The 27,879-nt window shown below is 40.9% G+C and overlaps 1 protein-coding gene and 1 long non-coding RNA gene across 2 annotated transcripts in view; one reads left to right on the forward strand and one right to left on the reverse strand.

Annotated features, from left to right (window-relative positions):
- LOC138743054 (uncharacterized) overlaps positions 1-25,694 on the reverse strand; it is an 88,835-nt gene extending 63,141 nt beyond the window's left edge. The window contains exon 1 of the long non-coding RNA XR_011344623.1: positions 25,624-25,694. This is a non-coding gene — a long non-coding RNA (uncharacterized lncRNA). The remainder of the gene's footprint in view (positions 1-25,623) is intronic.
- Positions 732-26,344, forward strand: LOC138743053 (uncharacterized). Its single transcript, XM_069897880.1, has 11 exons — positions 732-836; positions 1,349-1,555; positions 3,498-3,611; positions 8,828-9,031; positions 9,864-10,067; positions 12,868-12,981; positions 13,475-13,651; positions 15,067-15,141; positions 16,766-16,894; positions 22,113-22,242; positions 25,617-26,344. Exons 1-11 carry the CDS (start codon positions 755-757, stop codon positions 25,684-25,686), a joined length of 1,506 nt encoding a protein of 501 aa, XP_069753981.1. The 5' UTR covers positions 732-754; the 3' UTR covers positions 25,687-26,344.
- The last annotated feature ends 1,535 nt before the right edge of the window (positions 26,345-27,879 follow it).

The following is a 27,879-nucleotide window of genomic DNA, read 5'->3' on the forward strand; positions in this document are numbered from 1 at the left end:
TCAATATCGTCCCCAGGGGACTGATGTGATTATCCAAGGGGCCATTAAATGCCTGGGGGTTGAAAGGAGGTCAACTGAACTTTTTGGATCAAAAGTCGGGGCGTATCTATGGAAAATTGCATCCATGGTAGGGAGGGCCAACCTCTTGTGAGAGCTGGCATTGGTTGCTGCCATGTACTATTTGACTTCGGTCATCTAATAAGTAGAGAGTGAACGGGAGGACTGTCAACACCACCCCCCCCCCGCCCGGATAACACTGTCACCCCCCCAGACAGCGCCACCACCCCCGCACCTGACATATAAAGAACACCGATGCCTGGAGTCGATGAGGGATCAAAGGCTCCATGAAGGGGTCAATGGACTAAAATGTTTGGGGGCCCCTGCTATAGATGTTAAATGAGCTGCTGGGCTTCTCCAGCACTTCTGTATATTGCACTCCAACAATGGCTTCTGAAGGCTTTCCCGTTTAACCACAGACACAGCAGTTATTTCTCCTGGGTCACGCCGCAAAACTGGTAAAATTATATCAGAATTGAGGTATTTATGAAGCTCATTATATTTATGGTCAGTAGAAACATAGCAGAAGCAATATTTAACAGCATTAGCACCTACTGATATATTAGATGGTCACATCTACTGCAACTGCTCTGGACGCACCTTTTACTGATGCATCATTTTCTACACGAGCATAATTCAGGTTTAAAGCTCTATCTTTACATCTTCAGTGACAAGCAGCACAGCAGAATCAACATCCATGGGAAGCTCCAACCAAACAACAAGTACATTTCCAGCTGCAACCTCCACGACGCCAATCACTTCACTGACAGCAGCAAACAGTAAGCGCATTTTCTTCACTCCTTACCTGCCAGCGGGGTTCCTGCAAATGCAGTGACCAAGTGATAGTTTGCAATAATTTTAAATAAACTTTGATTCTCAGCTGTTCCCTGGCACATTTCTGACTGTAATTATTATTGTTATAGCTGTGTTGACCCTACCAATGAAATTCCTCCCTTTGCCATCTACCTCCCAGCACAAGAAATTATCACCTCCATCAAAACATTAATGATAGAATCCCTCTGTAATGTTTGGGTATCTATGTACACACTGGTGCAAAAATGCAGACAGTGTCCTGCTCTATTAATAGCTGCAAGTCGATCCTCTGAGAGGATTGAGTATGTGTGATAATGTGAGCCCTTGTAATCATTACAAATATGACCACCTTAAATTATTCATGGTAAGACTCATTCATTAGAATGGTTTGCTTCATTGCTTCATTATAGAGTATTTGTCAAATAGCAAAGAGATCATTTCTCAAGTTTCATGACCAATGTACCTGTTCCTTTGACAGCTACAAAAATGGTTCCTGGAATAAGTGTTAATGATGGGACATCTACACCACATCCACAATCAACAACCACAGCACCAATCTTCACGTCCACTTCAGGAACAACAAACACAGTGACACCGACAGCTACTGGCATCTCCACTCAATCGTCAACAGGAGAATCCACAACATCCGAAAAAAACACCATTAGTTCCCCAAGTCTGGAAATTGGTGAGTGTTGGCGAATATATTGAACAGATAAGTGGAATATGCAAAACTGCTTGGAAAATTCAACAAGTTACCAACATTTTCTTTCAGAGTCTCCTTCAGTGCTTCCCTTAGGCAATCCCTGCTGTTCTCCAAAGTGTTCTGAACTGAAACATCACCTACCCTTTATGTTTATGTCCTATAGATGTTGCTGGGTTTCTCCAGCACTTCTGTGTATTGCACTCTAATAATGGTGTCTGCAAACTCTCCCATTTAACTGTAGATGCAACAGATATTTTGCCCTGTTACACAGAAAGATTTGTAAATGATATCAGAATTCAGGTATCTATGGTCAGCAGAAGCATAGCAGGTGACAACATTTAACAGCATTAGCACCTACAGATATTATATGAGATAATCACATCCACTGCAACTGCTCCGAGTACATCTACCAATATCTTGTCTCCTTTAAATCCTTTAACTCATACCACTTCCTCCGAATCAAAGGAGTAGCCATGGGGACTCGCATGGGTCTCAGCCTGCCTGTTTGTGGGCTTTGTGGAGCAATCCATGCTGCGAGCCTAAACAGGCAAGACCCCTCTCCTCTGGTATATCGACAACTACATCGGCGGCGGGGGGGGGGGGGAGAACGGGGGCCTCATGCACCCATGATGAGCTTGTTAACTTCATCTGCTTCGTGGTCAACTTCCACCCTGATCTCAAACTCACCTCATTCATCTATGAAAACACTCTCCCCACCCCGGATCTCTCTGTCTCCATCTCAAAAGTTCAGCTGGCCACTGACCTATACTACAAGCCCTCCTCCTCCCACAACTACTTAGACTACACCTCCTCACACCCAGTTACCTGCAAGGATTTCATCTCCTTCTCTCAATTTCTCTGTCTCTGCTGCATCTGCTCCCAGGATGAGGTCTTCCAGTCCAGATCTTCCAAAATGTTTGCCTTCTTACACAAATCTTACTTCCCCACCACCACTAGCAACTCAGACCTCACCGGATCTCCTTCACCTCCCACTCATCTCCCCTGGCCCCCTCTGCCCCCAGATGCAACAAACATAGAATTCCCCCTCACTCTTCCCTAGCACCCCATCAGCCTCTGCATCCAACATAGTATCTGCCAGAATTTTTGGCACTTACTACAGGATCCCATCATCAGATGCATTTTTCCCTCTCCTCCCTTCTTGGCCTCCTGCAGTGACATTTCCCTCTGTGATTTCCTCATGCACTCATCCCGTCCCTCCATCGCATCCCTGGTACCCTCCCCTATGTCACAGGAGGTGCAACACTTGGGCCCACACCTCCACCCCCAACCCAGTCTGGGGCCTTCTCTACAGGGGAGAGACTGGAAACAGACTGGGAGATCACATTGCTCAGTACCTCCTCTCTATCCGCAACCGCAGTGACCTCCTAGTGGTCAACCAGTTCAATTCCAAGTCACTCTCTCGCGCTTACGTCTGTGCATGGCCTTGTGTACTATCCTACCCTGACCACCTGCAGATTGGAGGAACACCACCTTATATTCTGGCTGGGCACTCTCCAGCCAGATGGCATTAACATCGACTTTACTGCTTTCTTCTAAAACTGCTTGCTTTTTCTTTCCCCTCCCTCTTTTCCTGTCTTTCCGTCTTTCCAGTTCCTCCATCAATCCAGCCATCCCTCCTCCCCCTCATTGCTGCTGTCCCCTCCCTCCTTTCTCCACCTATCATCTCCTGGCTTTGCCACTCCCCCGCATTCCTTTGTTTTTATGCTTGCCGGCATTTTCTTCTACTTTGATGAAGGGCTACATAAAGGACATCGTTAGCCCTCTGAGCTTTTCCAGCATTGTGTGCTTTTTACTTCAACCACAGTGTCTTCACAGTTTTGTGATTTACTTTTTTTCTATCGATGTCTCATTGTCTACAAGTGTACAATTAAAGTTTACAGCTCTGTCCTTGCATCTTCTTCAGCGACAAGCAGCCCAGTGGAGTCAACATCCACAGGAAGTACCAACCAAACATCAACAAGTACAATTCCAGCTGCAACCTCCACGACACCGTTCACCTCAATGTCTGCAGCAAGCGGTAAGCACACTTTCTCCACTCCTTACCTGTGGGATGTTCCTGCAAATGCTGTGACCAGATGATAGTTTGCAACAATCTTAATTAAACTTTGATTCTCAGCCTTTTCTTGCCCCATGTTGCTAAGGATAATTATTATTGTTGCAGCTGTGTTGACCCTACCAATGAAATTCCTCCCTTTGCCATCTCCCTCCCAACACAAGAAAATATCACCTTCATCATAGCATTAATGATAGAATCCCAGAGTGAATTTTCTGTAATGCTCGAGTACCTGTGTCTGCACTGAAGCACTAATTGACACAGTGTCCTGCTCTACAAATTACTGCATGTAGCTTCTGAGAGGATTATGTGTGATAATTTGCAGCCTTGTAATCATTACAAATCTGACCAACCCTAAATTATTCATGATGAGACTTGTTCATCAGAATTGTTTGCTTTATGGCACATTTTTAAAAATTATATTGTATTTCATTTTTAAGGAAATAATATACACAATAAGGATTCAATGAATGTATATATGAATATATGCAAATATTCAAAAAAATTATATCCTTAAAATGCACATTAAGTCTAGAAATAACCCCTTCATAAAAAGAAACTAGACAAAGGGGGGAAAAGAAAAAAAAAATTAAATTACTAAATAAGGTATTGTGGCGGCTCACCACTAGGCAGACGACCCGGCCCCGCTTGTAAGCTATGCGGCGGGGCAGCTGGCCAAAATGGCACCGTCAGGGGTTTTCCCTTCCTCTCAGCACGGAGCTCAGAAGCCTGCGCTGGGAGACCACATGACGCCTGGGTGACGTCAACGCCCTCCAGCGCGGTTCTCAGCCAGGTCCGGGCTGGGAAGTATAAGTATAGCTCAGCAGCCTGCAATAAACTAGTCTGCTCACTGAGCTCAACCCATCTGGTTGCGTGTGTTATTGCAGGAGCATTGTAGCTGCCGCTACAATTGGTGACCCCGACTGGTTCAAACGTCTTTGAATCCATCATGAGCGAGCCTGGGATCAGCGCTATAGCTGTGAAACTGCCTGAATTCTGGGTTCAAGAGCCGGAGACCTGGTTCGGCCACGCGGAGGCTCAGTTTCACCTCCTCCAGATTTCGTCTGACACGACCAAATTCTACCATGTGGTCGCTGCCCTGGGCCAGGCCACCGCTAGACGAGTGCTGCATCTCGTTCAGCACCCACCCGCCGAAGACAAATACGAGACCATCAAGCGAGTGCTTACCAGATCCCTCGGACTATCCAAACAATAGCATGCCACTTGGATGCTGCATCTCACTGCCCTGGGGGACAGGTCCCCAATAGAGCTGATGGACAAGATGCTCATGGGTGAGCCCACCAACTGCCCACTCTTTGAGCGCATTTTCCTCGACCATATGCCCAGGGACATCCAGCCACTGCTGGTCCAGGAGAGCTTCACAGACCTGAGGAAGGTCACCCAGAAGGCCCAAGAGCTATGGGTCGCATGATTCCCGGAGGACTCAGCGGTCCAGCAGGTCACGAGGCATGGGCACGACCACGCCAAGCCCGCCCCTAGCGCTGCGGTAGAGCATCCAGCCTCTGCAGGGGCCCCCAAGAGCATAACCAAGGCCACAGCATCCACTCCAGGCCTCTGCTTCTACCACCAACGCTGGGGAGCCAAGGCTCAGAAGTATCATCAGCTCTGCTCATTCCAAGGAATCTGTGGCCAAGGACACAGCCTCCTCTACCTACGGGACTCAGTCAGCAGTCAGCAGTTCCTTGTTTACACTGGAGCCCAGATCAGCGTCATCCCGGCCATGGCCGTCGAGTCCAGAAACTGACCTCGTGGACCTTCCCTTCGTATGGCCAACATAACAGAAATCCAGATGTATGGAGACAAGACAGTCCACTTCCAGATCGGCCAACAAAATTTCGCGTGGAGGTTTACTGTCTCATCTCTCCTGACTGCCATCCTGGGTGCAGACTTCCTCCTTGCACATGGGCTTCTGGTGGACGCCCAAACCTTCCAGGCCGTTCGCCTCCCACTCGGAGCAACCGCAGATGGCCACGATCGGCACACCCAGAAAAGAGTTCCAGCGAATCCTGGATGAGTTCCCGACACTTCTCAAGCCACAGTTCTCCGCTGCCTCGCCGCACCACAGGGTGTTCCACCACATCCCCACCCAGAGCCCACCGGTTCACGCCAAGGCATGCCGGCTTCCACCTGACAAGCTCCAGGTGGCGAAGGAGAAGTTTTCACATCTGTTGGAACTGGGGATCATTCAGCGGTCCGACATCCCGTGGGCCTCGCCGCTCAACCTGGGCCTGAAAGCCTCCAGTGGTGGCATCCCTGCAGAGATGATCGATGGCTCAATGAGGCAACAGTTCCTGACCGTTTCCCCATCCCTCACATCCAAGACTTTACGACCAACTTGGATGGTGTGAGGGTTTTCTCAAAGGTTAACCTGATGCGCAGATATCACCAGATCCCATTGCACTCTGAGGACATACCCAAGACGGCCATCGTCACCCTCTTTTGCTTGTTCAAATTTCTGCGCATGCCGTTCAGGCTCAAGGACGCCGCTCAGACCTTCCAGTGCCTCATGGACTCTGAGGGCAGGGACTTGGATTTCGTCTTTATTTATTTGGACGACATCCTCATCACCAGCAAGGACCAGGCGCAACACAGGGCCCACCTATGTGTCCTTTTCTCCCGGCTGGCTGATTTCAGCCTTACCATCAACTCGGCCAAGTGCCAGTTCGGGAAAGAGTCCATGCAGTTCCTGGGCCATACCATCATGGCCAAAGGAGCCATGCCCACCGCTGCGAAGGTCGCCGTTATCAGGGAGTTCCCACTCCTGGACAGCCTCAAGGGGCTACAAGAGTTCGTGGGTATGGTCAACCTTTACAACTGCTTCATCCCAGGAGCTGCATGCATCATGCAGCCGCTATTCGCCCTCATTGCAGCCAAGCACAAAACACTCGCTTAGAACCCAGAAGCCTGCACCGCATTCGAGGCAACCAAGGACGCCCACGCAAAGGCCACCATGCTCACCCACCCGCACATCGACCTACATCTGTCAATGCCTCTGCCACAGCAGTCGGTGCCATCCTGGAGCAGAAGGTGAATGGACATTGGAAGCCACTGGCATTCTTCAGCCACTTGCTCTGCCCACCAGAATACAAGTATAGTGCCTTCAACCGTGAGTTACTGGGCATGTACCTGGCAGTGTGGCATTCCCACTATTTTTTGGAGGGGAGGACTTTTACCATCTTCACCGACCTCAAAACCCTCACCCAGGTGCCCGCAATGGCAAAGGATCCCTGGTCGGCCCACAATGAGTGTCACCTCTCCTTCATGTCAGAGTTTACTACTGACATTTGGCACAAGGCGGGGAAGGACAATGTGGTTACCGATACACTCTCACAAATGGCCATCTGCGTGCTGACGCCCGGCCTTGACTTCGACCAGCTCACCTGGGACCAGAAGTCTGATGAGGAGACAAGGGTCTTCAAGACCGCCATCACTGGCTTGCGGTTCCGAGACCTCCTGACTCCGAGTGGCGAAGGCACCATCCTATGCGATATCTCCATGGGCACTCCACAAGCAGTGGTTTCCCAGCAGTGGTGCAGGCAGGTCTTCCGTCACATCCACGACCTTTCACATCCGTCCATCAGGTCCACGGTCCGGATGGTGGCAGAACGGTTCTTATGGCATGGGCTGCGGAAGCAGATCGCGGGCTGGGCCAGAACATGCACCCATTGCCAGACATCCAAGGTGCACAGGCACACCAGGGCACCTGTACAGGAGTTCGAGCACATCCAGGAATGGTTCAGCCACATTCACGTGGACATCGTCGGGCCCTTACCCATTTCCCAGGGCAACCGTTACTTGTTTATGATGGTGGACTGCACCACTCGCTGGCCCGAGGCGATCCCGATGCCAGATGTCTCCACCACCTCCTGCTCCTCAGCACTGTTGCACGATTGGGTCACCCAGTTCGGCGTCCCGGGTCACCTCACCAGCAATTGGGGTGCCCAGTTCACATCTGCGCTCTGGGCACAGCTTGCCAACAGGTTGGGGATCCAGCTATACCGCACCATGGCCTATCACCTGCAGGCTGATGGACTGGTCGAATGTCTGCACCACCACCTTAAGTCAGCACTTATGGCCCGCCTCACCGGTCCAGAATGGGCAGACGAACTACCTTGGGTGGTCCTGGGTATCCGCTCCACTCGCAAGGAAGATCTGCAGGCGTCATCAGCTGAGTTGGTCTACGGTGCGCCGCCGGCACTACCTGGTGAGTTCGTCAACGCACCTCACAATCCCCAGTGGTCACCGCATGATCTACTTCCTCACCTTAGGGCACGCTTGGACTTGTTCAAAGCCCCACTGCCGCCCAGGCATGGCACCCGCCTGTCTCACGTTCCCGGCGAACTGCTGTCCGCGGACCAAGTTTTCGTTTGGCGGGGCCTGACCGCAGCACCTCTGCAGTGACCGTACGAGGGGCCATACAGGGTTGTACAGCGTTCCGGCTCTACGTTCATGCTGGACATTGGCAGCAGGTGGGAGCTGTTTATCGTAGACAGGCTGAAGCCAGCGCACCTCGATCCCACCGAGCCCGTTGTCGTAGCCCAGCCCAAGAAGTAAGGCCGCCCGGCGATAAAGGACATTGGCGCCGGTTCTGGGGGGGGGGGTGGCTGTGTGGCGGCTCACCACTAGGCAGGCGAATTGGCCCCGCTTGTAAGCCACGCAGCGGGGCAGACGACCAAAATGGCGCTGTCAGGGGTTCAGGGTAAAAATTAAATAAAATATTTAATAAATAGATTAAACTACACAAGCATTTAAATAATTCAACTAATGCTGCCAAGTATCTATTAATATGTTATAATCTTAGAAATGAATATAAGTACAGTAATTTTCTCCGGGGTATACAACTTTGCATTTCCATATTCCAATGGTCACTACGTAAGAGGGAATCGAATTTCCATGATACCGCTTTACAATTCCTGGCTATTGACAAAGTAATTTTAATAAATTTGGATTTAATTTTGGGGAAGTTAACATTTATGGCAGCCAAATTCCCCAAAACGAACAATTGTGGATCAATAGCTTTATTGATCATTGTAATAGAGTCATTGCCAAACAGAGCAAATAGATTATTTCCCAAGATCCTCTTTCCCGCCTCTACCTTCCCACATGTCCCCTCTCCCCCCCTCAAGTTTTCTGACTGAATTTCCCTGTTCCTTTGGCAGCTACAAAAATGGCTCCTGGAATAAGTGCTAATACTGGGACATCTACACCACATCCACAATCAACAAGTACAACACCAATCTTCATGTCCACTTCAGGAATAACAAACGCAGTGACACCGACAGCTACTGGCATCTCCATTCAATTAACAGGAGAATCCACAACAGCTGCAACAACAACCATCAGTTCCACAACTCTGGAAATTGGTAAGTGTTGGACAAGAAATGCCACATTTGTAAATGATAGCAGAATTGAAAAGGTTTTAAAGATGCTCATTATATTTATATCAGTAGAAACTCAACAAACATTTAACAGGATTAGTACCTTCATCAACTGCAACCACACCTGGAGCACCTCCCACCAATCTCTCAAAGTCTACACGTGTATAATTAACGTTTAAAGTTCTGTCTTTACATCTTCTTCAGCCACAAGCAGCTCAACAGAGTTAACATCCACAGGAAGCTCCAACCAAGCAACACCAAGTACATTTACAGCTGCAACCTCGAAAACACCCATTGCCTCAATGTCAGGAGCAAGTAGAAAGCACATTTTCTTCATTCTTTACCTGCGGGGTCTTCCATGAATGCAGTAACCAGAAGATAGTTTGCAATAAATTTTAAATGAACATTGATACTCAGCCCTTCCCTGGCAGGAATTTCTGGGCATGATTATCACGTTGATACATTTACCCTAACAATGAAATTTCTCCCTTTGCCATCATTTTCCAAACACAATCATGGCATTAATGATAGCATCACAGAGTGAATTTTCTGTATTGCTCGGTTATCTGTCTGCACACTGATCCAACAGTGGAGACAGTGTGCTGCTCTACCAATAGCTGCATGTATTGACTCTGAGAGGATTGAGTATGTACATCCTTCTGATCAATACAAATGTGTCCAACTTTTAAGTGTTCATACAGAAAGACATTCATCACAATTGTTTGCTTTATTGCTCATTGTTAGGTTATTTGCCAACATCAGTGATCATTTCTCAAGGTCTCCCTTTTCATGACTGAAGTACCTGTTCCTTTGGCAGCTACAAAAATGGTTCCTGGAATAAATTCTGCTTCTGAGACATCTACAACACATCTACAATCAACAACCACAACACCAATCTTCACGTCCACTTCAGGAACAACAAACACAGTGACACCGACAGCTACTGGCATCTCCACTCAATCATCAACAGGAGAATCCACAACAGCTGCAAAAACCACCATCAGTTCAAGTCTGGAAATTGGTGAGCGTTGGAGAATATGAAACAGATGTGGAATATGCAAAACTGCTTGAAAAATTCAACAAGTTACCAACATTTTCTTTTTTTCCCCTCTTTTTAAATACTTTTATTGAGTTTAATAGAAAAATCCCTTTATACATGGTCTTCTTATTAATAACATAAATCACATCATATATACATATCACACAAAAATTGTAAATCAAAATAACCATAACTATTTACTTAACATTTCATTCAAAACATCGAATCCTATGATTATATTGAGTTAACCTATCCTCATAATATGGCCAATATTAGGTTGAATAGAAAATAAATAAGAGATAATTAAAATTCCCTTATATTAAAAAAGGGATTTTATACTTCCCAGGTATTTTCATCTTATTCTGTGATATGATCAATATTAATGATACACAGTTAAACCCATCTTTACCTAGTTTATCTCTACAAATAAAAAGAAAAATAAACACTGAATAATCCAACCCTCCCTCTAAACAAGGTTAACTTATATAAATTATATAGATGTGAATCAAATAACGACTTTCAGATACCAGACAGGGAGTCTCCGAAGCATCTGTACACCTTCAATCTTCAAATTGTGATTACAATCCATGAATAGGCCCCACATCTAATCAAATTCAAACTTTACATCTTTACTATTATATCTAATTTTTTCCAACATTAGGTAAGACATGAAATCATGTAATCAAGGATGAGTGGGCAAAGAGTTAGCATTCCATTTCATCAGAATTGTTCTTTTAGCTATCAACAAGGTAAAAGCTAAGATACACTATTGGGTTGAAGTCAAGGAAAAAAAACAATTAAAGGGCATGTTTGTAATTTGATCTTAAGAATCACTGATAAAGTTTGGAAAATATTTTCCCCAAATTTTTCTAATAGGGCACTCCCTAAACATAAGAATCAATGAAGCTTCAAAGATTTTTTTACTTATCACCAAGTGGATCAATATCAGAATAAAAATTAGATAACTTTAGGCAGATGTATTCTATGCACCACCTTAAATCGCAACATACAATGTTGTGCAAAAAATGAGGACTCGTTAATCAAATTAAAAATGGTGTCATCTGAAAATAATATATTCAAATCACGTTCCCAGTCATTTGTAATCCCAGTCACTGAGGCTGTTCTCAAGTCCATTAAGTTATTATAAATAATTGATATTCATCCACCACCCAAAAACTACAAATCAAAAAGTAAATCAAGAATATTTACTTCGGGAATTTGAGATAAATTAGAAAGTTTGGACTGAGCAAAATGTCTAATTTGAAAATATCTGAAAAAATGTGTTAGAAAGTTAAAATTTTGCTGTCAATTGTTCAAAAGAAACAAAATTATCTCAAATAAAAAGACCTTAAAAACTTTTAATACCTAATCTGTACCACTCCTTAAAACCCATGTCTAATAAAGAAGGTTAAAAAAGATGATAATCTATAATAGAGGTGGCAAGGAAAAAACTATGATATAACAAAAATTTCCTAAATTGTGCCAATATTCTCAACCTATGTCTCTATCGGAGTATCTGTCAATTTAGAAAAGGTAAAGGGTAAAAAAACTTACCTAAAATTGCCAACATAGATGAGCTTTTAGAAAAATTCAATTTCATTTCTACCAAAGATGGGTGGTCGACTAATTTATCAGAATGTGACAATAAGAGTAAATCACATATATTGACCACCCAATAATAAAATCTGAAATTTGGAAGTGATAATCCCCGATTCCTTTCAGTCTTATTTATATGAGGTTGTTTTACTTGGTATATATACAAAGAAATCCAATGAATTAAAAAAAGGATTTCGGAATGAAAAATGGTAAAGATTGAAAAAGAGACAAAAATTTAGGTAAAATTATCATTTTAATCAAATTGATATGTCCAATCGGTGTAATAGACAAGGATGACCATCCCAATAACAATTCTTTAGTCTGATTAAATAATACCAAAAAATTTCTTTCAATAAGTTTTCATAACACCTAGTAACTGTAATTTCCCAGATATCTAAATGGGTCCTTCACTATCTTAAAAGGGAAATTGGAATATCTTGAAAAAGACCCCTTTAAGGGTAATAGTTCATTCTTATGCAGATTTAATGTATAACCTGAAAACTGGCTAAATTGGGCAAATAAAGTTAATATATTTGGTAGAGAAGCCTCAGGATTTGAAATAAAAAAAATCAAAAAAATTCATGGGCAAAGAAGGGAAAATTTATGTTCTTGAAGAGTCTCCCTCACTGCTTCCCTGCTGTTCTCCAAAGTATTCTGACCTGAAGTGTCGCCTACCCATTACTTCTTATAGATGATACATGACCTGCTGGGTTTCTCCAGCGCTTCTGTGTATTGCACTTCAATAATTGGCAACTGTCAACTTTTCTGATTAACAGCAAATCAACAGTCATTTTGTCCGGGTTACACTGCAAAACTTGTAAATGATATCAGAATTGAGGTATTTATTAAGGTTATATTTATGACCCAACACCCAACCCCAACCAACCAATTTTCCCCTGCAACCGTGTCTGCCTGTCCCACATCGGACTTGTCAGCCACAAACGAGCCTGCAGCTGACGTGGACATTTACCCCCTCCATAAATCTTTGTCCGCGAAGACAAGTCAAAGAAGATTTATGATCAGTGAAAACAGCAGAAGTGACAACATTCAACAGCATTAACACTTACAGATGTTATCTTAGGAGGTCACATCTACTGTAACCACTCCTGCTGAACCTCCTACTGATCTCTCATTGCCTATAAGTGTATAATTAATGTTTACAGCTCTGTCCTTGTATCTTCTTCAGCCACAAGCAGTACAACAGAGTCAACATCCACAGGAAGCTCCAACCAAATGACAACAAATACAATTCCAGTTACAACCTCCATGACACCGTTCACCTCAATGTCAGCAGCAAGCGGTAAACACACTTTCTCCACTCCTTACCTTTGGGATGTTCCTGCAAATGCAGTAATCGGGTTTGCTGCAATTTTAAATAAACTTTGATTCTCAGCCTTTAAAACAGATGTTGCTGAGCGTTGTATTCTGGTTTTAGCTGTGTTGACTCTACCAGTGAAATTCCTCCCTTTGCCATCTACCTCTCAACACAAGAAAATATTACCTTCATCATAGCATCAATGATAGTATCCCATTTTCTGTAATGCTTGGGTAACTGCAGTCTCCTACTCCCAATAGCTGAATGTATAGCCTCTGAGAAGATTATGTGTGATAGTGTGCTGCCTTGTAATCACTACAAATAGGACTAACCATAAATTGTTCATACAGAAATACAGGGTCATCCAAATTATTTTCTTTATTATTTTCATTGCTGCACAGTATCTGTCAAACAGAACAAATAAATTATTTCTCAAGGACACCTGTTTTATGACTGAAGTTCCTTGTTCCTTTGGCAGCTACAACAATGGCTCCTGGAATGAGTGCTAATGCTGAGACATCTACAACACTTCTACAATCAATAACTACCACACCTATCTTCATGTCCACTTCAGGAGCCACAAGTTCAGTGACACCAACGGCTACTGGCATTCCCCCTCAACTCTCAGAAAGAGAATTCGCAACTCTAGGAATTGGTGAGATTTGGTCAATATATGCTGCATTATCTCACCCTGCTTACACTGGAAACTATGTAAATTGTACCAGAATTGAAGGGGTATTCAAAAAGCTCTTTTTATTTACGATCTGTAGAAATTTCACAGAAGTGACAATATTTAATAGCATTAGCACTACAGATGTTACATTAGATGGTCACAGCGACTTCAACTGTTGAATTCAGTAACAACGGGTACAACAATACCAATTGCTATTGGCATTTCTACTCAACCATGAACAGAAAAATCCATTACTTCTACAACAATGACTGTTAATTCGATATTGTCAAGATTTGGTGAGTATCGGACAATGCCATCAATAGCTATGTTCACTGGATACAGTGCCATAGCAGAATATAACACATCCAGATGCCTTTTGTATTTATTTACAGTATAATTTGTATTAAAGCACCAATATTTAACAATTTAAATAGAATTGTAAAATACAAGCCCTCCTCACATTATTAACTGTGTATGAAGATAAGTGATTGAAAATTTCAAGCAAACTTTTTTCATACAGTTTAAAGGATTTTTGAAGATTATAATAATAGTAAAATGTTTATAGCAATTCATTAATGACTGGGTACACAATGAGTTAGGATATGGGTTACTATAAAGTTAGACTTTTCTGACTTGCAGAGAAATCAGTTTATGGACAGTTTTCAGGAACAGAACCCTCACGTAATCTGGGGATTATTTGCAATTTGCAGTTTATTTTTATTTTTTTAAAAAACACAGCTGCGCTGACAGCTCTTACTACAGTTTCCTGATATTGTCCTCTCATCAAGAACAAAGTTATATTCAGTGAATATTCTGGATGATGAATAGGAATAGAAATAAATAGAAACTCGCTGTTGTGTTAGTTGGCTCTCGAGAAGACAATAAAGGGAATTTTTTTCTTCAGCTTCCTAACCACCTGGATATTACTACCCTTTAAAATTCCCCTCATGAAGCCCCACTCTATCCCTATTCTTATATACAAATGTATACCTAGAATCTCTTTGGGAAAGGTTGATAAATTGCTCATTGTGCACCTACGTGTTTCCATTTTACAAAAGTTAATGCAAAAGAAAATTACACTGAAACCATGAAGATGTTACTACTTAGCTCATCTGTCTGCAGTTCTAAACTTTATTTCCACATCAATAAGGTTTATAACTTTTGTGTGTAATTTAATTGCAATTTTATATTTTAAAGGAAAACACAACTTCTTATTTACCTTTGAAAGCGCACAGAAATATGAAAATAAATGATGCATCCAGATCTGTGGCAAGCACATGATTTAATTTGAAAGAATGTGCCAACATAGGAAAGAATAATATCAATGATAATGTGCCAGAATTTCTAGGCAAATAGCCTTATGCCACACCACAGAATAATTGTCCTTTTCTCTCCAGACTTTGCAAGATGTACAACCGATGTGGCTTACTGCAATGAAATCTGCATCACGCTAATGGAAGGTTTCAAGTGTGGTAAGACTTCAACCACATAGATACTCTGCAAATAAAGATTTCAAATCTATTGATGAGAAACTCATTTGAATAATTATTTTTTTCACAATTATGCAATTCATTTTTTTATTGGGGGAGAAAAGAAGCATGTTTATTTCTGGGTCATTTTTACCACTTTGGGAACTTGATTGGCACCTTGTACTTGAGTCACCTTATGTCCATTCTGCAGTGGATAATGCCACTGAGCACTCAAAGATCACGTTATATTACATCAGGGAAACTTAAATTAAATTTATTTCAGGTGCAATGAGCCAAGTTTTATTGACTCAGTGCCAGCCAGGTATTGCTCCCAAGTGAATCAACTCTATCTTTGGATTTTATTGCCACCATTTGGATTGTTTCAGCCACACAATTTTGCCATGCTGTGATCTTGCTTCTGGATACCTGACCCACAGTCATAATTTCCCCTATGCCCCTTCAGGTGCACTATCAAGCCTGACCATGACACAGATATGGCTCTGACCATCTGATTTGTTCCCATTTATCTTCCCCATGTTCTCCACCCATATCTTCAACATTGCCAACTAAATTCTCAGTACCCAAGCCTGCTTCCTAAATTGCTGGCCTCCCAGAGCACATAGCACTTTCCAATTTCCTGGATATAGATCACTTACCTCACTGCTTTTCATACCCCTGACCTACAATTTTAGCACATCATTTTGCAATCAATAAATCATCAATTCATTCCCAACTCCCACCATTCTAAATCACATCTCCTATCAACCACCCCCCACCAAGTCTCCAATCTGTCTCCAAATTACCAGCTTCCTACTCTAAACTTATAGCCTATACTTCCTTGTCCTTTGTATCTGGTTCTCTCATTCCATTGGGCATACTATTCAATATGACAGTCTCCTATTTCCTCCTGCTGCAGCCAAGATGATAACCTTTGATTTTATCTCCCCCACCATCCAATCTGCTTGTCTATGATCTTGCTCTTCACTAACTAGTCTGTTGGTCCATCTATCTTCTACTCTCCAATTTATAAGTTCCTGTTTCTACCCACTTCGTTTCTCCCTTCTTTCTGCCACTGCATAGGTCTCATTAGACGTGTGACTGCTGGATATCATGCCATAGTGGCCCAAGTTCATTTCAATGTACATTTTCAATGTAGAAAATACATAATACCATGTTGGGAAGTTATGTCTCTTGTGACTGGGAGCCAATGACCGGAAGAGTAGTTGGTATTTTACTGCTGTGCCTATTTAATACATCCAGGGGTGCATCAAAATTACTAGGAAAATAGGTACTATTTGTCCTACACAATCTTCAGATTTTCACTCAGCAAAGTTCATCTGACATAATGATTGATAGGAGATTCACTCTTATTTTTTGTGAATTTCCATGAGAGAGTTGATTTTATTGCAGGCGTCATTAAAATTATTACAGTTATTCAATGTTAGGGAGAAATATTAAGTTCTGTTATACAGACTAAGTACTTTGAAGGAAAACAAAATCAATAAAATTTCTATTCACCAGAATGAGTAATGTGACACACAAAATAGCATGACGATGATTTAAAAATGTGAAATTGGACATTGTTCAAGTTTATGACCTAAAATTAAATATTGGCCATTTTCCCCAGACATTGATGAATGTTCAACCAATACCTCAAATTGTCGAGAAAGATGCATCAACACATTTGGAGGCTTTGTGTGTGTTTGTAACACAGGCTACAGTACCAACTTCCAATTAAATCCTTCACCTTGTGATGGTAAGAAGTTTTTAAACATGTAAATTCTCTGCATTTGATGATTGAATGATAGCATTTCTGATTGTTCCGTTCAATCTGGTGGTCTTCAAGTTTTTGTTCCCTTCAATAACATTGGACAATGAAGATTTTTCTTCTTGAACACTTTTGGGTGAATTTTATGGATTTTGGGCTGCTGATCTCAAAAATCTCCTTCAAATGTACCTAGCACAGACCATTTTTTCCCCCAATTTAACCTATTTTTGTTATATTCTGTCATATTGTAAGTCTACTTCAAGATCCATTTACTGCATTCGTACGTGGACTTCCCTGCTGATCTTGGTGCAGTCAGTGACAAACATGTCACCAGGATATTGCGACTATGGAAAATTGGTATCAGGACAACTGGAATCTATCAATGCTAATCGACTATTGTTGGACACTGATATGAGCGGCATCAGATGCTGAGTACAACTGAAAATCAGCAGCAAAACATTTTTAGGTCAGTTGAACGAACAGAATGTGTCAGCGTCATTACGTGATTAAACAGGAAAAATTCAATAAAAGTTAATTTAATATTTCTCCAACTTCCTACGTGATACAGAAAATCTGAAATTATCTTATGTTCAGATTGAAGTTAAGTATCATAATCCCCAATTATTTTTTCAGGAAGCAAATCTTTTGTAAGAAAATTGTTGTCCAGTGTAATCAGTTAGCCTAACTCTCTGGGGCAATTGGGGTATTTTTCATTTCAGAATTGGATGAAATGCTTGTCTACGTCATCAATTTTTTAGTTTACTTCCAGTTACCAATCAATGCCACTAAAACTGAGTAGAAATTGCAGAACATGTTAATGGTTTGAACTCTTGCTCATTATCATCAAATCTGTCTCAACTTATGAAAGGGCAGCACAATTAGTGCACAATGACTGAGGTTCCAATCCAGCACTGATTGCAAGGAGTTTGTATGGGGTCCACATGGGTTTCCTTTGGTGCTCTTGTTTTGTCCCATGCTCCAAAGACATTTGGTGTTGGTAGGCTGATTGGCTACATGGGTGTATTTGGACAGTACAGGCCGGATGGGCCTGTTACCATGTTGTATCTCCAAATTAAATTTAAAAATTAAATCATCTCCATTCTGCTTCGAAATCTCTAAACCTGTGGAAAGGTCATTGTTGCAAATTGTTAACTGTTTCTCCATCCTCAAATACTGTCTGACTGGCTGAGGTCTTCCAGCAGTTTGAGTAAGGAGTGATTGGACCTTCTTCTTCAAATAGTGATGAAGGTGTGGCCGACATATCAAACTGTGAACAAGTCTGCATCAATATATTTATAAATTTTTATTGCAGATTTGCAGCTTTCATTAGATCTTCAGCTTCAATTGTACAGTTCATCTTGTGATGTTACTGTTTATTTGCATAATTCTTATCAAATGAAATGTTTTACTATGCAAGTAACATACTCAGCATCGTTGGATATCTTTAACATTTAAATATAAACATTCTGAATTTGACTTCCCATTTACATCATTCAAGACAATCATCCACCTGTGATAAATAGCTTTAAATTAGCTAATGTCAAGCAGATTACCATTTCATCTGAGGATATTAGGATTCATGCATCATTTTCCACACTGAGTTCTTAATTTACTCATTTTGGTTATCAATCAGATGAGAGATTTTTGTGGCAAAAGTTAGTATTCGATTGCAATGAAAACAATAATCCAGATATTGTGGTTGTAATTGTACAAAGCTCATCAATGCCAGGAATTGCTGGAATCAGAACATGTATGAAGCATAATTCAGAAGTTGATGTCTTTCTCCTGGGCTGACATGATACAATATATGTGAAATCAACACAGTATCATTTCTTGGATGTGATCTTTACTTTTTAATCCTCCATTCTTGTGACACTGACAACTTACATTGTCAATTTAGTTGCTCTTGGAGGTTTGTACCTGGAACCTCCTTTTAATTTTTAAATTGTCCTCCACCACTTCCTACAGGATGGACGAACTTAATTATAATCTGATTCATGTTGCTTCTGTACATACAATTCCGTGTTGTTGTTTCACCAGGGTGGGCCAGGTGCTGTTCCTGAAATGTTCTCTTGTCCTCATCATTGAACCAGGGCTGATTTGAAAGTTTAAAAAAAAAGACATGGATATGCTGGATTACGGGTATATGGGTTGTAGTTCAATAAATCAGGCAGCTGTTGATACATCCATAGTGGCTAATATTTAAATCAGGACATATTTTCTGAATCTATTTCATTTAGCATGATGTTTTCTCTCTCTGTCTCTGCCTCCATTGGTCGTGATCGACCATGGGTATTACTCCTCTGGTAGTCACTGGTTTGTTTAGCAGCGTCAACTGTGGCTATGGAGGCCGATCCTGAATCATAAGTTCTGTCACAGTTGCCGAAAATATAGGGCATCATTCAATTGCTGTCCGCTGTGCTCTTCGCTCCTCAAAATGACTCAAGATCACTCTTTCACCTCGCTCTTGGTGTTGATGAAGAGTAACTTGCCATTTGCTGTGGTCATCTACTGTATCCTCCCAGCACACTGTGTTGATTTTAAAGCTGTCATGTCATGCTTGCAGAGTTCCTTGAAGTGAAGCTGGGGTCTACCAACATTCCTTTTGCTTATTGCTAGTTCTCCGCAGAGAACGTCCTTTGGCAATCTACCATCCTTCATGCAATGAAGTTTGTCTTAAAAGTGTGAACATTGTGAGAAGTCCAGCATGGGAGAGGACCTCAGAATTTGGGACTTTGTCTTTCCAGGTGATGCAGAGGATGGGGAAAAGGCTATACAGTTGAAAACTGTGGAGTTTCCATTCCATCTTGGAGTAGGTGGTTCAAGTCTCGCTACCATGCACAAGGGTGCTGATAACACATGCATTGTGCACAGCAGTCTTGGTCTTTGTAGCGAGTTTGATTCTCCCACAAGGATATTTGTTTTCTTTAGGCTTTCGGTCCTTGGATGCCTTAGAGAAGCAGTTCATGAGAGTCTGTAGTTGCTACTTGGTGTGCCAAGTTATAGCAGCTTCAGTGGCAAAGAGCATATCTCATAGTAAGATCTTTTGCACCTCTATACTTGCTCTCAGGCATTACGAATAATGATGGATTCTGATGATCTGCCATCATACTGGACAATAGCCCTAATATCGTCATGGAATGACTTGTTGATACTATGGAGTAATAAGATAATGATTTCATATAATTGATGCTGGCTATTCTCTGTGAATTTGGGAATTCACCTCTTCTAGGTCTATCCTTCAATACTATTGACAATAGAAACATTAGTTATTGGTAATTTAGTTAAAATAAAGTAGCATTTCCCCTTTGTTTGATTCTTTCGCCATTTGCTCCAGCCTGACAACTCTGCCTTTCAGAAATAGGTGGCTGGGTGTGCTACTGAGCAATTCTAAACAATGATAATTGAAGAACTCCAGTGTACTCTGTGCCCTCAGTGCAGATTTCAAGTCATGTTCAAAGATGTACTGCTTAAGTGGAAGTCAGTAGAAGTTTTCCCTCATATCTGTTTGACAATGGCATGAAATGTTTAAAGTCAACATCAAGTACTACCTGGATTAATTCCTCCAGACTCCATGAAGGCAGGAGGATTCAACACAAGGTGGTTCTCAATATTGATTCCATATGTACATATGTGTTATTGTACCTCAGAATGAGGGAGCTTTCTACTATGCTGTCATTCCTGATTAGGCAATTGGCTGCACAGGAGACCCCCAGGGAAAGTACCAGAGTCATATGCTTCTGTTGGACATTTTGTTAATGTTCCTTTCAGATATCTCAACTTGGATGACCTCCCACATGTTAATAAGGAGGATTCAAGTAGTAAACTGGTTGTGTCCTTGTCGGTACCAAATCAGATACCCAAAATGATGTTAGGTTTCTGATGTAGAGACAACAAAATCCATGTTTCTATTTTAGAGTTTTGGTCACAGTTTGATAAAACTATTTGATCCTCAGGACCATTTCATGTCAATCTCATTTTTGGGTTTTAGAGACACTAATTAAGGGCAGCAGATCTTCATTTTTTCTGGAATGTTGTGAAGTTGTTCTGTTTATTAAAAATCTGACAGCTTTATTGTCAATATTATTGAAATTATCTTTTCATTCCAAATGTATTTAAATTTAATTTTACAATGCCACGTTGGAGTTCAAACTAAAAATGTTCACATGTGTATTTACACCTTAGACTGAGGGAGCTCTCAGAGTAAACTTTAAATTTGTCATGTAGAGAAGTATCCAGAAATAAAACAAAGAGATATTATGCTATGGGCCTGTGGAGATTCATGAAATATATGGACAAATTTCAAATGATCCAATGACTATTAACATTATTATTGCACCTTAAAAAGCCATTTATTGCAAACCACCATCACAACACTCTCCATAATTATGTGATAACTTAGAAAAGTAACAAAAATGAGTGTTGAATATATTACTGATATTTTTATAGAGGAATTTAGGACTTGACAAATCAAAATAAATATTTTATTCCTCAAAGATACCAGAGAGGCATGGTTGGTGCAGCAGTTAGTGTAACGCCTGTACAGCACCAGCGATTGGGACTGGAGTTCTAATCCCGCGCTGTCTGTAAGGAGTTTGTATGTTCTCCCCGCGTCAGCGTGTTTTCCCTGGGGCTCTGGTTTCCTCTCACTGTTAGAAATTTACCGAGGGTGTAGGTTAATTAGACGTAAAGTGGGCATCATAGACTCGTGGGCCAAAAGAGCCAGTATGTCTACATTTAATTTTAAAAATCAAAGCACATTAATCTTTGTCGAAATTGTCACTCAACCATTGCATTGGGAAAGGGATTCACTCGGTGATACTTGCTCATGCCAAAAACATTCAGAAAGGCTGGACCGTGGTCTCACTGTTCAAGACAGAGTTGATATCATCACACAACAAAATTGTAGTAATGGTAATAAAGCTAATGCCATTTGTTCAGTTTGTACAATAAATCCATCAACCATAGTAGAAAAGAATCACAATTCTTCTTTCCACTAGAGTTGTCATAATAGCCAATGTATGTGAAATTTTCCTTTGGTTGATAGTTCTGGAGGGTGGGGGGGGGGGGTGATAGTGGGTATTGTAGCATTTGATCATCTTGTCTATATCCATAGGATCTCCCACATTCACAGAACATAGTACTTTAAGAATGTTCTAACTGCAACTTACTTCAGTCATTAATTACTTCTTTACATTATGCGCAGCACAACAAAAAATTATCATGCGATTTATTGTCACCACCAAGGACCTGAATTTGGATGATCAACAAATAAGGAAGAAAGTTCACTTAATTCTCGAACAACAGATTCACCTGACAATTCATCATTTTGAAAGGTATGCTCTGGAAAATATTTGTCAATTATATATCCTGTGTTAAAATTGAAAAAGACACATTTTTGAATAGTAAAATTCTACAAATGTTTAGAATATGTTGAACACCTTGAACAATAAAAAAAAAATGCGTGGCCGGGACCAATATTGACTCTAGGGGTTAAAACTGAGAGCATCTCTGACTGTCGGACTGATCAGGACCTGTAGTGTACAGACAGTTGTGATCAGGGTTACGCCAGTCAGATTTCAGGCTAAGACCACAAATGGGCCACAAGATAGAGGAGCAGAAATGGGCTACTCAGCCCATCAAGTCTTCCCTGGCATTTAGTCATGAGCGGATCCATTTTTACTCAGCCCACTGCCTGGCCTTCTTCCTATAACCTTTGATGCTCTGGCTAGTCAAAAACCTATCAATTTTTGTCATAAGTACACCCAATGACCTGGCCTCCACAACCACCTATGATAACAAATTCCACAGATTTACCACCCTCTTCCTGAAGAAATTCCTATGCATTTCTGTTCTAAGCTGATGCCTTCAATCCTGAAGTTGTACCCTCTTGTCCAAGACTCTCCCACCATGTTAATTCTGTCCATACCTTTCAACATTCAAAATGTTTCAATGAAATCCCCCCTCATTCTCCTAAATTCCAATGAATACAGTCCAAAAGCTGTTAAACACTCCTCACATAATTCTTTCATTCCCAGAATCATCCTGGTGAACCTTCTTTGAACCCTCTGCCATGGCAGCACATCTTTTCTTAATGAGGAGCCCAAAATTGCTCACAATACTCCAAGTGAGGTCTCACCAGTGCCTTATAAAGCCTCAATATCACATCCCTGCTCTTAAATTCTATTTTTCTTGAAATGAATGTTGCATTGTATTTGCCGTCTTCACCAGTATCTCAACATGCAAGTTTACCTTCAGGTTATCCTGCACGAGGACTCCCAGGTCCCTTTGCCCCTGGGTATTTTCAATTTTCTCTCCATTTATAAAATAGTCTGTCCATTTATTTTTTCCATCAAAGTGCATGGTATTTAATTTGCCACTTCTCTGCCCAATCTCCTAATCTGCAAGTTCTCCTAATATCCTCCATGTTTCCTTAACACTACCTACACCTACCTTCGTATCATTCGGGAACTTGGCCATAAAGCTGTTCATTTCAGAACCCAAATTATTCATATGAAATACAAAAAGAAGCAGCCCCAACACCAACCCTCTGGGACACCACTAGCAACTGGCAGCCAATCAGAATATGATCCTTGTATTACAACTCTTCTTTCTGTCAATCAGGCAATGCTCTACCCTACCCACACTAGTATGTTTCCTGTTATACCAGTTAAGCAGCCTCATGTGTGGCACCTTGTCAAATACCTTCTGAAAATTCAAATCCACAACATTCACAGCATCTCTGTAATGCAGCCTGTTTGTCACTTCCTCAAAGGTTTTTAAATTTTTCAAAAAATTTAGACATACAGCACAGTAACAGGCCATTTCAGCCCAAGAGTCCATGCCACCCAATTTACACCTAATGACCTCCCCCCCCCCCCCCCCCCCCCCCCCCCCCCCCGCGGTATGTTTCGAAGGGTGGGAGGAAACTGGTGCTCCTGGTAAAAACCCATGCAGACATAGGGAAAACATACAACTCCTTACAGACAGTGCAGGATTTCAACCTTGCTCCTAATTGCTGGCACTGTAAAGGCATTGCACTAACTGGCACACCAACCATGTGGCCAATTTTCCCTTGAGGAAATGTTGCAGCCTTTGGCCTATCCTGTTACATGCCTCCAAGTGCTCCATAACCTTTACAATCGACTCCAACATCTTACCAACCACTCATGTCAGGCCAACCAGCCTATAATTTCATTTATGTTGCCTCATTTCTTCTTGAATAGTGGGGTGACATTTGCAATTTTCCAGTCCTCCAGGACCAAGCCAGAATCTATTGATTCCCATAAGATCATTACCAATACGTTCACAATTTCTACCACTACCTCTATCAGGACCCAAGGGTTCAATCCATCTGGTCTGGGAGATTTATCCACCCTTTGACTATTCAAATTTCTGAGCGCCTTCTCCTTTGAAATAGTAACTGCATTCACTTCCCTGATACCCTACGGCATTTGGAACACTGCTAGTGACTTCCATAGTGAAGATTGATGCAGAATATTCATTCAGTTCCTCTGCCATTTCCTGTCTCCCATTATTATTATTTCTGCAGTGTAATTTTCTAGTGTTCCTTCCTCTACTGTCACCTCTCTCTTATTCTTTATATACGAAGCTTTTTGTATCCTCTGATATTATTTGCTAGTCTACTTTCATCATCTTTACCCCCTTATATGGTTCTTTAGTTAACTTCTGTAAGTTTAAAAAAAAACCTTCCCAATCCTCTATCTTCCCACTAATTTTTGCTTCTCTAAATGGCCTGTCTTTTGCTTTTATGTTGCCTTTGACTTCCCTTGTTAGCCACAGTTGAAATAATTTTCCATTCAAATATTTCCTGCTTTGATATGTATTTATCTTCCACCTTCCCCATTTCTTGCAGAAAATCCACCTATAGCTCATTTGCTGTCTTTCCTACCAGTGCCTCCTTCCAACCTACTTGGACCAATTCCTTTCTCAAGTTACTGTAATTCCTTTTACTCCACTGAATGTCAGGCAGACAGTGAGAAACTGGTTTTTAAGGAAGATGAGCATTTTGGAAAGAAGACTTGGATAGGTGGAAGGGGTGCATGGAAATCCGTACAGATCAGGAGACGTGTGATGGATTTAGGCCTGAGGGAACTGGAAAAGGCTTGGAGAGATGATTGGCGTGGTTGGCGATCAGGGTTGTTGCCTATCAAGTCATAATGAGGAGATTTCCAATCCAGTTTTACATAATGAAGAGTTTGTTCTTCTTTAAGTGCCTAATAATAATCCCCTCCATAAATCTTCGTCCGCGAAGCCAAGCCAAAGAAAGAAAGAAGAATAATAATCATTCCACAAGCATCTGGACAAAAAGTTCAAGTTGTTCTCATATGCAAAAACATAGGTCAAGAGAAAGCATTAGAGAGAAATAATATTTCAGGTTGTTGACATTTCATTAGAATGGAGAAAACAAATCAATATATAAAAGTGTTGGAGGAACTTATAAGTCACATATATTTTTTAAGTTGTAGGAAAGGAGAAGAGGTTGAGAGAACAGAAAAAAAATCTGAACTGCTGGGAACCAAGAAAATGCAGAATAAGAAACAAGTATTGGTCAAAAAATGATCATGTTGGTTGAAGGTGCTATACATAGAGTGTTCAAGAGATGTACAAATATATTGTATAGAGTCTAGGAATAATAAATAGATACAGTTTTAATATGCTTATCTAACATGTATATACTATCCCTCAGCACTTACTTGAATCCAATCTTGAAACCACCGAGCCAATGGCAAAGCGAAGTTGCGCCGAGAGATGGCTAGAATTTAGAGTGAAACAGAAAGAACAAAATATGTCAAATTATCTAATTTTTTTGCCATTCTTTGTAATTTTCTGAGAATGAAAGCATGTACTTAGAAAATTCAACTCTGAATGTTAGCACAAAACAATTGTAAAGGCTTTGGCTGCTGGATAGATTTTACTCTGCACCTGAAGACAATGCATGAAATGTGGGAGAGAAGTGCAATAGTTGAATGCATTTAGATGGAATCACCAAAGAATAATTGCCCCTCTGTACATTAATACATGCCATTGTCTGCTTCACCTTGATATTTATGATTATTGCTATTTATCATTGAGAAGTTTTTGATTCATTTGATTCTATTTTATAGGCATGAAGAATAAATGTTCTCATTTAAATAAAATCCACCTTCAAAAGTCTAAACGAAATGGAGGTTTGGCTTTACCCAATTTTAGATTTTAATATTGGACAATTATCATACACAATATCACATTTTGGACATATTACAATAATCTACTGGATTGCCCAACAGGAGTCAGTCTGGAGTTATAAATTAGCATGAAAATTTTCCATTACTGCTCTTCTTGGATATGCCCTACCTTTTTCTTTAAGTTAATTGATAATCCAGTCATTAAACATAGTGAGAATCTGATTACAGTTCCGAAAATATTTTTAAGCAGTTTTTCCTCTTTTCAGTCGTATTTTATCTAGTTACTGTACTATTTTCAACCTTCTATAAATGATTTTACTTCTTTGACAGGTATAGAATAGGTATTACAAGTTTTAAAGATTTATTTATTTTTAGTGGTCTTACTTCATTTGAACAATTGGCAAGCAAATTTGCTTTATCCAAATTCATTTTTTTAAAAAAAAAAGGTATTTGCAGATGAGAAACGTTTTTCACTTTCAGTTATCTGAGTTTCCTAATGCTCCATATCTGAATATTATTGAGATTCATTGTGACAGATGTAATAATGGGGATGCTACATTAATTCAAGTTTTGGATGTCTGAACCTTAGAAGATACTAGACAGAGGTTTTTCAGACTTCATCAAATTTTCTTGACTTAAACAGAGCCTAATCCTATAGATGCTCTTTTTGGCACTACTGGAGAGAACGGCAACTAAACGATAAATAATATCTTTTACTTTCATTATGGCAAGATGTGCGATATTACTTAGGTGGAGGGATCCTGCTCCGCTCACACGTGCTTAATGGTTATGTAAAATTATGTCTTGCCTTAATTTGGAGATTATCCAATGTTCTAACTGATATGAATATAAAGTAGAGGCAGTGACCTACTTTCTTCATGAGGACCATTTGTGAACTATTTTCAGAACTTCTATACCAATAACAATTTTGATAATTTTATGTTCTTTTATCACGCTTTATTTTTCAGTAGCTGAGTACTAATCTCTTCGCCATACAACTCTGATTCAGGTAGTGGGGAAGATATATATTCTAATAAAATATTTCATATCCTTCCTTAATTTAGGGTTTAGAAGTGATTAAGGAAATGGGAATTGATTATAATAGCTTTGTATAAAGTGTTGTTACTTTCTGTACTTATTGTATGTTCCACGTGCATGTGTTTATAATACAAAAATCAATAAAAAGATTAAAGAAATGTTATAATAGCTGAAGTAAATTTTGCTTATGACAAGAGGGCTAGAAGCTTATTGGAGAGGCAGGAATAGAAGGGGACTTTTTTCCCCCCACTGTGGGATTATTTTATAGAAGTGTACAAAATCATGAAGGATCTCGATAAGTCAAAGACATAGTCATTTCCCTGAAGTAGGAGAATCTAAAATTAGAGGACATAGGTTTAAGGTGAGGGGGGAAAAGATTTTAAAAAAGATCCAAGGGACTACTTTTTAAAGAGAAGAACAATATACCAGAGGAAATGAGTGAGTACAATTATGCATTTGGACAGATGCATAGATGGGAAAGGGTTGGCGGGACATGGGCTAGACACATTATTAAACAAATAGGACTAATTCAGATGGACAACATGGATCAGTTAGACTGATGGGTCAGTTTCCATGATGTATATAGCTTTATGAAACTATATTTAGCATAAAAAGTACCTTGGGTTTAGTGAAAAGAATGGACCAAAAGATTCGATCAGTTCAAATAGGTTAAATTGGTAATGTTAGCAGGAAGACAGGGTTAGTGAAGGAGTTTGCTGTTCCTTAGAAGAAATGTTTCCATTCCCT

Source organism: Narcine bancroftii, chromosome 9, assembly GCF_036971445.1.
Source record: "Narcine bancroftii isolate sNarBan1 chromosome 9, sNarBan1.hap1, whole genome shotgun sequence".
NCBI lineage: Eukaryota > Metazoa > Chordata > Chondrichthyes > Torpediniformes > Narcinidae > Narcine > Narcine bancroftii.

Coding starts and splice junctions, on each gene's coding strand:
- LOC138743053 (XM_069897880.1), top strand. CDS start 755: ATGGGAAGCTCCAACCAAACAACAAGTACATTTCCAGCTGCAACCTCC. Junction 13,652..15,066: donor ATTCGCAACTCTAGGAATTG/GTGAGATTTGGT, acceptor TTTTCTCTCCAG/ACTTTGCAAGATGTACAACC. Junction 16,895..22,112: donor AAATCCTTCACCTTGTGATG/GTAAGAAGTTTT, acceptor CATTATGCGCAG/CACAACAAAAAATTATCATG.